The 12174-nt window shown below is 45.0% G+C and overlaps 1 protein-coding gene across 1 annotated transcript; it reads right to left on the bottom strand.

Annotated features, from left to right (window-relative positions):
• Positions 1 to 1120: 1120 nt before the first annotated feature.
• LOC147014871 (YY1-associated factor 2-like) lies at positions 1121 to 11324 on the bottom strand. Its single transcript, XM_085853292.1, has 4 exons — positions 11167 to 11324; positions 10931 to 11056; positions 10601 to 10735; positions 1121 to 2250 (listed from the first exon to the last, which is right to left on the bottom strand). The coding sequence occupies exons 1-4, from the start codon at positions 11190 to 11192 to the stop codon at positions 1923 to 1925; spliced, it is 615 nt and encodes a 204-aa protein (XP_085709418.1). The 5' UTR covers positions 11193 to 11324; the 3' UTR covers positions 1121 to 1922.
• Positions 11325 to 12174: the final 850 nt, after the last annotated feature.

Raw genomic sequence — 12174 nt, 5'->3', positions numbered from 1 at the left:
GGGCTTGGGGGGGGGGGGGTGTTAAAACAAATTATTTATTACCGGCACAAATAGGTAAACAAAGTAGTAAAACATGAAATATATTGTTAAACTAATAGAAATAACACATCAGAGTGAAGGCCTCGCATCCAAAAAGACCTGCTACGATTAGGGTGAAGGTCTGCAGTCGATTCCCTAATTTTATATCTGTTGAAGTTTCCCGTGATCACATGATTAACACCTGGTTCAGGAAAATGGATTGATTTAAATGTAATGTCAGAACGTGTTACTTTAAACACATGACATCACTGGTGCGGGAGGGGCACAAATGTTGGCTTTATCATTGAAACGTCACTTGTCTGCCGATCCTGCTCCGATGCATGGCCAGGAAGCATTTCATCATCTGAGGATTAAGATTAGTTCGTACATTAACCCACGCTGGAGATGACACGGGCCAGCAAATGTGCGCACAGGCTGCGGGCCCAGGACGTGGGCCGATGCTGGCCCAGGTAAGCCAAGGTTGTGGGTTGCGATTGCCCACATGGGGACCAGCTGTGGAGCAACTCTGGCCCTTGGTGGCATGGGCAGCTGCAGTGCTGACTTGAGCCCAGGCAGCGAACCCAGGCAACGGGCGGAAAGGGTCCACACGGGAACTGGTGGTGGACGGAGCAGGCTGATGCAAGGCCAAGCTGCTGATGAGCCGATCTTGGCCCAAGCTGAAGTCTGTGCCGGCAAAAGTGAGGCCAGGCAGACGAGCCATGCTGGGCAGCACTGGCCGGTGTGGGCCCAGTTTGCGGGGACCATGCTCAGGCTGCAGGCCGACGCAAGGCCATGGTGCAGGCAGCGACGGGCTGTGGGTCAAGCTGAGGCCAATATGGGGGGCTGATGTAAGGCCAGGCTGCGTGGGACGTGGCCCATTGCGAGCCCACGCTGTGGGTGATGGGCCATTTAAAAAAAAATTCAGTCGACGTGAGTGAACAATGAAAGTCGAATTTGCACAATTTTAAGGAATGCTTGCTGGATAATGGTGATGTCATGAACTTCTGCTGTAAATTTTTTTTGATTTGTTTTTTTTTTTTCATCTCCAAGCAAGGCAAAAACATTTAACTGGAAAAATAAACAAAACAAAAAAACCTGACAATATAATTTGCCTTTTCCAGGCGTAATTATTTTTAATGAATTTAAAACAAATTTTGTTCATTTCCTACAGGTCAGAGGATAGTTTCCCAGCATGCACCGAGCCATACGTAAAATGTTATCCACTTTTAAATACAAACGTCTTGTGGCTGAAATCCTTCATCCTTGTCCATTCAGCTGTCGCTGACTGCGGTAGTGTTAAAATACCATGATGTAACATAAAAGCCCAACCGTGCAATCTCTTCCATTTTGCTGAACCAGCCTTTTGAGAAGGCTCGAGTCGTTTTTTTTCTGCACTTTGGGTCTGCTGCCTTTAGTCCAATAATATTTTTTTTTTTTTGTAAACTTAACTCCTGCTAATGAAAATGTCCTTGTCGATTGCACCACCTTTCTCCCACCACCACTTTTCAAGGTTAGCATCATCTTCTGCAGCGAGAAGGTCCTGGAGTTACAGCTCTGGTAACCATCTCAACTAAAACCTCAGCAGGAAGTGGTTTTGTCATTTATTACGACGATGAACTGATAAATTACACAATCAAATTTAATGTATATTCACTTCCCTTCCTTAATTCTAATAATTTATTTCAATTTTTTTTAAAAAAAATTTGTCATTGAGCAATGTCCATGGAATGTTCTGACCACAATTACTTAGCCACCATAGCAAGTGAACAATTTTGTTGCAAAAGCAGGATGTTATCTGCTACAGCTAATCGCTGGGTTCGGATTCAGCTTTCAACCATTTTACTTACAACACGAGCACAGTACTATCCCAATATCTTCAACAGTGGACCTTTGTCCATCATCCTTCATTTTGTCTCCAATGCCATGGCACAAGCAGTGCTGGCCACCATCCCATGATCCTTTTCTTTTCCCAATGCCACCCTTTCCCAGTCAGGCTTGGTCTTTCCTACCCCGAGTCTGTTAACCTCTGATTCTGTGCCGTGACTTCCCGTTCGATCGCCGACAGCGCACCCGTCAAGGCCAGGCTTCTTCGCGTTGCTCCCGGTTACTGCCGCCTCTGTGCTCGAGTGCTGGAGAGGCCAGTCCTGGAGGTCGGTAATGATGACTGTGACCTTTCCAACAGTAACAGCCAATTGCTGACCGTGACTCCAGTCCACATCTTTAAGCTGCGGCCTGAAAAAAAAAGGATGGAGAGGTATTTGCCAAAATTGTGCAAGTCTTCTTCACAGGTTTTAACACCAAAAGGTTTGCACGTTTGTCACAATCTCCCACCAAACTTCCCACTATGCAATTGACAACATGCGTTAGTGGATTAGACCAATTGTGCTTAATCTGTGTATACGACAATGTGCTGTCGACTTTCATGCACCGTCAGTAGTCCTCAAACACCAACGCACAGAAACATCACCCTCAAAGCCAAAGGTTAGAATTTTCTCCTTGGAAGTATCCCAAGCATTTCAAACTCTTAAAAACCCTGTTCACATCACTTCTTCCATCTTTCCCTGGAAGTAATGTTCTTCGTCTAAACAAACATTACCAACTCTTGAAAGATGAGTGGGCCTGTTGGACCAAATTTTCATTGGTCCTCACAGCCTTGTTGCATATGAGCCTGCTGTCCTGCTTGAGCATCAGCTTGTCTTTCCCAAAGCTCAGATGTGCTTGGGGCCAGTGGGGGGATTATATGTTTACCTTCGCATTCTGCGAAAGGTTATGTTTTGGTCGGCGTGTATGCATTTATTTGTAATCTTGTGATTCATACAACTCAAAAAGTATTAAACTGAATTGCATGAAATTTGGTGGGTTGATTGGTTATTAGCCAGGAAGCATTCGATTAGATTTTGGGATCGTTCGGGTCAAAGGTCAAGGTCACAAAAAGGTCAAAATCGTCTTTTTACGATAACACGGTCAATTTTTATTCAATTTGCATGCAACTAACGCCAAAATGTTCAGAATTCAACGCCTCATCTTGTGATATGCAATATGACACAATGACGCCCATACTCTTGTTACCTTCTCATTCTGCGAAAAGTTATGTTTTGGTCGGCGTGCATTTATTTATTTGTAATCTTGTGATTCGTATAACTCAAAAAGTATTAAACCGAATTGCATGAAATTTGGTGGGATGATTGGTTATTAGCCAGGAAGCATTCCATTAGATTTTGGGATCGTTCGGGTCAAAGGTCAAGTTCAAGGTCACGAAAAGGTCAAAATCGTCTTTTTGCGATAACACGGTCAATTTTTATTCAATTTGCATGCAACTAACGCCAAAATGTTCAGAATTCAACGCCTCATCTTGTGATATGCAATATGACACAATGACGCCCATACTCTTGCCGGTTAGGGGTCAAAGGTCAGGGGGGTCACGACCTTGAAAAATATGCGGTTTTTGTCATAACGCGGTCAATTCTTGTCCGCTTTACATGAACCCAGCACCAAAATGTTCAGAATTTAATGCCCAATCTTGCGACACAATGACGTCATAACACATGTCACCGGTTGGGGTAAAATGTCGGGGGGGGGGGTCACACCCTTGAAAAATATGCAGTTTTCGGCATAACTCAGTCAATTCTTATTCGATTTGCAAGAAACCAGCATCAAACGAGATTACCTTCTCTTGTTGAAACGTTGTATTCACAGAGCTTGCGAGAGACTCGCCAAAACGACGCGAGTTGATTGTTGCTTAGTCCGTAGCCCCCGAAAGTCGGGGGGGGGTCATGACATTATAGATGATATGTGGTTTGTGTCATAAGACCATTCATATGAAACCAGTTCCCCACACTCATACCAAGAACAAAAAAAGTAGTGGCGGCGAAGGTATGCGCTCTATGGGTGCCCGTTCTAGTTATTTTTGTTTTTGCAATATGATACTCTTATTCCTATTATTGTTTAAATAATAGGAATAAGAGTATCATCTGGCCAGACAATATTATTAGCAATATAAACCGAAATGGCCAGACAATATTATTAGCACCTTTTAGAAGTTGTTAGAAATAATTCAATTTCAAGCAGGTGATTCTCCTTTACTTTGGATTTGAACTCACCTGTGGTGAGTTGCAGGTACCTGCAATATAAAAATCACTCATTCAACCAGTTTGTATGGTGAAAAGGAGTCATTCTGCTGTTTTGTGTCACTGTGTGTACTGCGATGAGCATGGAGAAAAGAAAGAAAACTAGAGAATTGTCTGAGGACGTCAGACACAAGATTGCACCGAAGCATGGACAATCTCAAGGCTACAAGTCCATGTCCCGAGACCTTGATTTTCCTGTGGCCACCGTATGCAATGTTATTAGGAAGTTTAAGGCCCATGGCACTGTAGCCAACCTCCCTGGACGTGGCCGCAAGAGAAAACTTGATTGAAGATTGCAGCGAAGGATTTTTCGAATGATGGAGAAAGCATCTCGATGAACTGCCAAACAGATTCAAGCTGACCTTCAGACACAAGGTACGACAGTTTCAACTCGCACTATCCGTCACCAACTCAATGAAAGGAGGTTCTATGGTAGGAGACACAGGAGGACCCCACTGCTGAAAGAGAGACATAAGAAAGCCTGACTGGAGTTTGCCAAAACACACCTGAACAAGCCAAAATCCTTCTGGGAAAATGTCCTGTGGACGGATGAGACGACATTGGAGCGTTTTGGAAAAGCACATCTTCTCTATGTTTACAGAAAACAAAATGAAACCTTCAAAGATAAGAACACCTTCCCTGAAGTCAAACATGGAGGAGGTTCAGTGATATTTTGGGGTTGTTGTGCTGCCTCTGGCACTGGATGCCTTGAATATGTGCATGACATCAGGAGATTACCAAGGAGGCATTTTAGAGCGCAATGTTCAACCCAATGTCAGAAAGCTGGGTCTCCGTCGAAGGTCAGGGGTCTTACAGCTGAACAATGACCCCAAACACACTTCAAAAAGCACCCAGGAATGGTTCAAGATAAAACAATGGACTGTTCTGAAGTGGCCAGCAATGATTCCAGATCTAAATCCCTTTGAACACCTGTGGGGAGATCTGAAAACAGCAGGTGGGAGAAGGCACCCTTCAAATATGGGAGAACTGGAGCAGTTTGTACAAGAAGAGTGGAACAAACTGCCAGTCGAGAGGTGGAGGAAACTCATTCATGGCGCTCAGAAGTGTTTGACTGCAGTTATTTTGTCCAAAGGCTTGTGATACCAAATATTAAGTCGAGGGTGTCAATTTTGCCCACTACATGAGAGCAATACCTCACCAAATGCTCGAAATGCGTTCCTGAAAAACCAAGCATCATGAATAATGTTGTTGTGAAACAAGTTTTTCCATAAGAATAATGTTATAAATAGGAGATACGTTCCTGAAGGATGTCAAAAGCCAGCATTTTTACCAAAATAAGAGTTGTAAAGATAAAGTTGTGTTTATTAATGAATAAAAGTATATAAAGTACTGGATAGTAAAATGAAAATTAACAAGTGCAATTTAATTGAAGGTTTGCCTCGCAATAAAAAAAGTTCCTCGAATCCCAGTTGTCCGCCCATTTCAACAATGTTTTCAATAACATCTTGAATCGTCTCCCCTTGAATCCTCCCTCGGGAGCCAGGAACACAACCAGGCCAGAGTTTCCTCCACACACCACCGAGGTTTGCAGACGCAACTCTTCCTTCCAAGACTCGTCGATGTTCTTGATTACATTAAATATGTCGTCGTTCCCCTTCCAGAACTGTCACCTTTCAAAATGTCCAATTTCATTTGAAGTGAAATGCTTCGTTTAATTATCTTGGGCTGCGACATTTCAAACGTTCAGGCACAAATATCAATGTCGACTCGTTGAGCAAACTGTACACGCGTGGACCGGACATGTTCAGAACGAGTTTGGCAGGAAGAACAGGAAATGGGATCACGTGAGTGCTCATGTGGTGTCTGTGAACATTTATATCATTTTCATTACTTTCTTCATCACATTCCTCCGCTCTCTTACGTTTACTGAAATATTTATTTGTTAGAATAAAAAAAAGTGATCCAAAGGCACCTTTTTCAGGGTTTATGCAGCACGTACTGTACTGTACTGTACTGTATGCGCAAATATCCACCGTGCACCTACACGTCAGGTTAAATGGAATACCTGGAGCGGAGCTGCTGGAGTGGAATGTATAAATTTATATGAACTGTTGTGCTGGATCGTGAAATATGGATTCACTCACATTACATTAATCTATATATATTACTAAAACTCTCATCTTGTACGTATGTATGTATGTATGTATGTTCCTGAATTACAGCCAAAACGGGACATGATATCGCAAAAATTTTAGGGCCAACTTACTCACCATTCTCCTGCGGTGTGCAGTATCAAGTTTTGTTCAAATCGAGCAACGAAAAAATTCTTTAAAAAAAAATCAATTCCCGATTCAGTCAAGTACTCTTCGGGAGAATTTTATCAATGCAAACAACCTCAGCGGTATAGTTCGCTGGAGCTATCTTTTTCTTTTTGAAATGAATTTTTTTATCATCCGCTGTCACAACGGGAACCCAAGCGTCATGGACTAGTTTCACGGGTCATCTAGTTTCATATAAAACCGAGCGATTTATTTTTAATATTTAAAAGTGAAATATAATTTAAGCTTTTACAGACCGTTAAAGGAAGTGTTATGGACTGGAGCATGTCCTAACCGGATGTTGCGTAACACTGGGGTGGAACACATTGGCATATGTCTGAAGCCAGTAAGTGAGCTGATTAGGGAGGTCGAGTCATTATGTATAAGGAGCGTAAAACCGAAACAAGCGGGTTGAGAAACAGCGTATGGTGAGGTATTGCTGTATTTGTTTATTTATTTATTTAATGAAAAGGTGCCTCCAAGCAAAAAAAAAAAAAAAAGACTACATCTACCCCACTAATCTAGTAATAAAGTGAATCATAAATTTTTCAAAAAAATTGGGGGGGGGGGGTGGTTTAGGCTGGGGATACTTTTTAGTTCTTTGGGATACTCCCCAGACTAAAATAATCAATTTCAGAAGGAAGGAGCCAGACATGCTGGGGTAGTTTGTGTTTGCTGCCGTACTACCCCAGCCTTTCCGAGAGGATTGGCAAGATAGGACGCAGTACACGGATTGGTGTAATGTACAAGCCTCTACGCACCATCCGTAATGTCATTTCAAACCTAAAGGACAGGACATCAACTGTTGACAAATCAAGAGTAGTTAACATTAATCATACAGAGACCGTGACCAATTTGACACTGGTGAAACTGGAAGAAATATGAAAACAAAGGCTAGATGGATATGACAGAACAGTTAGGTTGAGAAACGTGGCACAGTCAGCCAGAGCACGTCATTGCCTGCAAATTGAACACACATTTGACTTGGATGGGACCCGTGTCCACAAATGACACAGATTGATACTGGAGGCATGGCACGTCAGGATCCGAGGTAGTCTAACTGGGGAGACTGTGGACATACCCACACAATACACACCTCTGATCAAAATGGCAAAAACTGGATTGTGCAGACAATTGGACAAGGTAGGCAAAAAAAGAAAAAAAAAAAAACAACAACAACACTCGATCCCCAACACCACACACACACGTACGACACCAAACGTAACCTCGATGAATCACACAACCCACACATCAGCACATTCAACCTGGACGTGAACCCAACCATGTTTGTGCCCCGGAAACACACAAAAAAAACGAGAAGGGTACTCGGTAGAGCGCATACCTCTACCATACAATGCCTGATCCATGAGAACATATCAGGCCCAATACATATTTGAGATATCGTGCTTTATATCGTTTTTGGCCTGATCTCTCAATGGTGAAGAATCACTTGAAAAACTCCAGAAGTCCGATCCGGATCCGGATCCGGATCTTCACCAAAATCTAATCGGTTCTTCCCTGTCACACTCCCAACCCGTCCACCGAATTTCATCCGGATCTGTGCACAACTTTGAGATATCCTGCACACAAGCAAACAAACAAACGGACAGACAGAAAAGGGGTGAAAACCTAACCTCCTTCACCATCAGTGGCGGAGGTAACAAGAACAAACACACACATTTACTCACTCCCATACATACAAAAACAGACGACGAGTGAATAAAAAGACCAGAGCAGACCATCGATGATGCGATTGTCAGTTTTTGATCTGAAATGTCGGCATAATAAAAACACTCCTCAATTGACTTCTCGTACCGGCACGTGATCGGAAAGGAATTGTCGCCTCGGGAATAAAAGTGGACACGTGCTGAGGCTCGGGGTCTATTGGCTCAAGGAAGCTCACTGGGAAGCAGGTGAAACGTCGCTGGAGACCGGATCTGCTCTTGCTTGTTTATTACTACATTAGCAGAGTATATCTAGTTACTTGTTTTGGTTCGATGCACCTTTTTCCTTTTCAAACATTGTATAATCCCAACATTATTGATTTACCGTACTAATTGGTACTGCCGAAGGAGTTTCTTGGCAAGTGTTATTCTGGGTGGTTTGCCATTGCCTTCCCTACGTTGTTTGTGCTTTATCCTTTTAAATGCTGAACATCAAGCAAGGAGGCAGCAGGTACCATTTTCAGTCTTTGGTTCAACTGATTCTATGTAATGTTCGTATGAAAAGTAACGGTGCAGCCATCCATACATTGGGACCATACTCTGTGCAGAGTGTTGGTGTTGCTGAAGCAGTCTCCTGGGTTATTGGACACAATCCTGGACGGGTGGACACTCAGACGCAGAATACTCGAATGGCTCAATCATCTCAGCAAGCTGGGACTCATTTTGCCGACCTTGGAAGGATGATAGGCTGAGTTAACCCCACCTGTTATTAATTCAACGGCCTAGCGGGATTTGAACTTAGGACCCAAAGATTCCAAGCCCACCACCCGAACCATAAAGGAAACACTGGGCATAAAGGTGCATCAAGAGGCTAATTACCGACGTATAACAACAAGCTGGGATAGACAAAGATAACAACGGCACTCGGTAGAGCACATAACTCCGCCAGGCTGAACAGTTTATGTTTTGTATCCCACTGAAAGGCTGTATATGGATCCAGACCTCAAAAATCTAACCGGCTTGTTCTTGTCACACACCCAACTCGTCCATCAAGTTTTGTTTGAATCCGTCCACAACTTCTCGAGATATCATGCTATTTATCGTTTTTGGCCCTCTCTCAATGGTGAAGAATCACTTACAAAACTAAAAATTTCTCGCATTTAAATTCGGATCTTCACCAAAATTGAATCGATTCTTTCTCATCAGTCACCCACCCGACCTGTCCACCGAGTTTCGTCCGAATCCGTCCACAACTTTTGGAGATATCGTGGTGCATATCGTTTTAGCCCGATCACTCGATGGTGAAGAATCGCTTTTAAAATTTCTCGTTTCTGGATTCAGATCTTCACCAAAATCTAATCATTCTGTCCTCGTCACACACCCTTTGTCCACCAAATTTTGTGCAAGTCTGTCCACAACTTTTTGATATCCTGTTCAAAGACAAACAAGACACAGACAGAGGTGAAAACAATAGCTCAGCCCACCTTCGGCGGCGGAGGTTAAAACTGGAGTCGAGAGAACACTTGAACCCCACCCTGCGAGGGGACTACAAGCGGAAAATCTGATTGGTCGTGACGATCTTAAAAAGCCACAAAATCCTGTCCAAGTCCTGCGAAACGGAAGGGTTTCAAAAGTGCCAAAAAGGCGATTTTTGTTCTCTATTGTTGAAGTATCTATCTATAATTCCAGCAATCTCTGTGTGTGTGCGTGTCTGTCTGCGACCACAGTTTCTCGACAACCACTGGTCCGATCCAATTGAAACTTGCAAGGTATATTGCTGGGGACCTGAGTATGTGCCTTTTCAAGGTTTGATATTAATCGGACAAGCGGATCCCAAGTTATGGCCATTTATTTACCAAACCAATGACAGGACACGGTGCTATGATGTCACAATTCTTCTTCTTTCTTTTGGTACGACGTCACACTTGATGCTGGGGACCTGAGTATGTGCCTTTTCAAGGTTTGATATCGTTCTTCTTCATCTGTTTCAGCTGTTTCCCAAGTGTTTCCAAAGTTATGGCCATTTATTTACCAAACCAATGACAGGACAGGACATGCACGTATGAGTATAATTAAATCGAAATAAAATAAAGATTTTAAATATATACCATGGACACACACACACACACACAAAGGTGGATAGTTTGATACCTGGGAGGGCTCCACTCCACCTTCTGAAACCCTCATATAGAGATAACACACACACACACACACACACACACACACACACACACACACACACACACACACACACACACACACACACACACACACCGAAGCGATATTGGGTTCGAACCTGGGATCAGAGGTCATAAGCTACATGCTCTGATGGGATCACCAAACAGTCCATCCCAAGTGTTGTTCATCTGGGACAAAATAAAGTCCACATCTTCGTTTGGACTCGATTTATTCCTTTTTACCAACCTCAACATTCGTGTCCCCACACCAGTCCCCAGGGAGACACCTCAGTCCTCACAACACAGACATTGAACAATACCGAGCCAGTACCAACCTCTGGGGTTTTCCCTCCTGTGTGACCATCTCCACGTCCCTCGCCTCCTGGTCGCGCCGCTCTTTCCGTCTCCTGGGACAACCGACCCTCTCCACCGCCTGCTGCGCTGCGAGCACCGAGCTGGGTCGGGGTTTCCTGCGCAGTTTAATGGACCCCGGTCATGCTCCCCGTAACACCCCGTTGCGGTTCATCCATGACCTTTAAACGGCTCTCTCCGAGCTCCGCAAAACGGACACATCATCCCCGCTAACGACCGTTGCACACGGACACCGCACGACGGTCTCCATGGCGACGACGACAGAGCGACCGGGCCTCGCACGCACGGCTCACCTGGTGGCCGTGCCCTTCCTGGCGTCGCACACGGCACACGTGTACGCTCCCTGGTTGTTCCGAAACGTGCACACGCTGCATTCCCAGCCCGCTCCGGCGGCGCTCGTCTTGCTCTGCCTCTTGGGCCTGTTCGGAGGACACGGCACAAATCGCGACCTTTAGGCGGTGTCCGCATCCCGCTCTCACACACACGGACGTCCTCCGTCCGAGGATCGCGTTCTTGGACTCTCACTTACCTGCCAGGCCGCTTGTAATCGCCCATGTCGAGACGACACCCTCTCTCTCCACGGATGTCCTCCGTGCGTCCTTCCCCCAGCCACCACAGCCCTCGCCGCTCGATCAGCTGCCTCACGAAACCACCCACGCGGACCGTCCGCGTCACGTGATCCCGCGTCAGCAAATCACGACGCGCCGTTCAAGGAACGTGCGCTCATTCGATGCGTGTTCGTCTTCGGTACGAATAAAAATAAAAAAAATAAATAAATAAATAAATACCTTTCCACGTTTGCTTTTTCCGAGGTTCGAGCGAGTGCGCGGTTCGTGTGAGAGGAAAAAGCTCCGAATCGGTGTTCTTTTCGCCACACCGAACGTTTCACAAATCAGCACAATGCTTCCAACGAAACCCGTGTTGCCGGTGCTCGGTGACGTCATCGTAGCCTCGTTGTGCGCGTCACGTGATTCGTTTCTTCGCTCTTCATTCTCCGAATGATTCGTCGCGCGGAAAACACGTGCGCACTGCGCCGCCGAGTGACGTCATCGCTCTCGCTTTCCTCTGCCTGGTGCACAATTTCCAGACACGGCGATGGTTTCTCGGGGAAGGTTAAAAAAAAAACACCTCGTGCGCACACTTTCCACTCGCTTATCGTAAAGGTCACAAATCATTGGGAAATTACACCTCGTTCTCCGTTCAAATGTGTTCGGTCGACCGAAGGGACGGAATTCCCTCACATGACGTGGCAGATCCCAAACGTCGTCCGATTCCTGTACGTTTGAGGTCGTTCGTCTGTGTGACGTCACGTTATTAGAGAACAAGCATGCTGGGTTGGCGTCTGCGTGTCACGTGATGAATACAATAAACCAACCGACCGTCCCGTGCACGATGCGAGAGTGGTTCCTTTCATCCCCAACTCCCCGGCACATTCCTCACTTCGAGTGAATTGAAGACCACACATACCTGGTGTTGGCTTACTGGCCACAGTGGTGGGTTTGGGATCTGAAGGTCCTGAGTTCAAATCCCACTCGGA

The sequence above is a fragment of the Eptatretus burgeri genome, chromosome 13, assembly GCF_056783735.1.
Source record: "Eptatretus burgeri isolate ZD-2024b chromosome 13, Ebu_testis_v1, whole genome shotgun sequence".
In the NCBI taxonomy this organism is placed as follows: Eukaryota; Metazoa; Chordata; class Myxini; order Myxiniformes; family Myxinidae; genus Eptatretus; species Eptatretus burgeri.
The sequence above is the reverse complement of the archived record's forward strand: the minus strand, read 5'-3'. Positions and strand labels throughout refer to the sequence as shown.

What these genes read in the sequence shown, in the direction of transcription:
- LOC147014871 (XM_085853292.1), bottom strand. Translation starts at nt 11,192, where the DNA reads ATGGGCGATTACAAGCGGCCTGGCAG. An exon ending in GATTACAAGCGGCCTGGCAG is followed by an intron (nt 11,057 to 11,166) that starts GTAAGTGAGAGT and finishes TCCTCCGAACAG; the next exon opens with GCCCAAGAGGCAGAGCAAGA. An exon ending in CAGGAGGGAAAACCCCAGAG is followed by an intron (nt 2,251 to 10,600) that starts GTTGGTACTGGC and finishes TTTTTTTTTCAG; the next exon opens with GCCGCAGCTTAAAGATGTGG.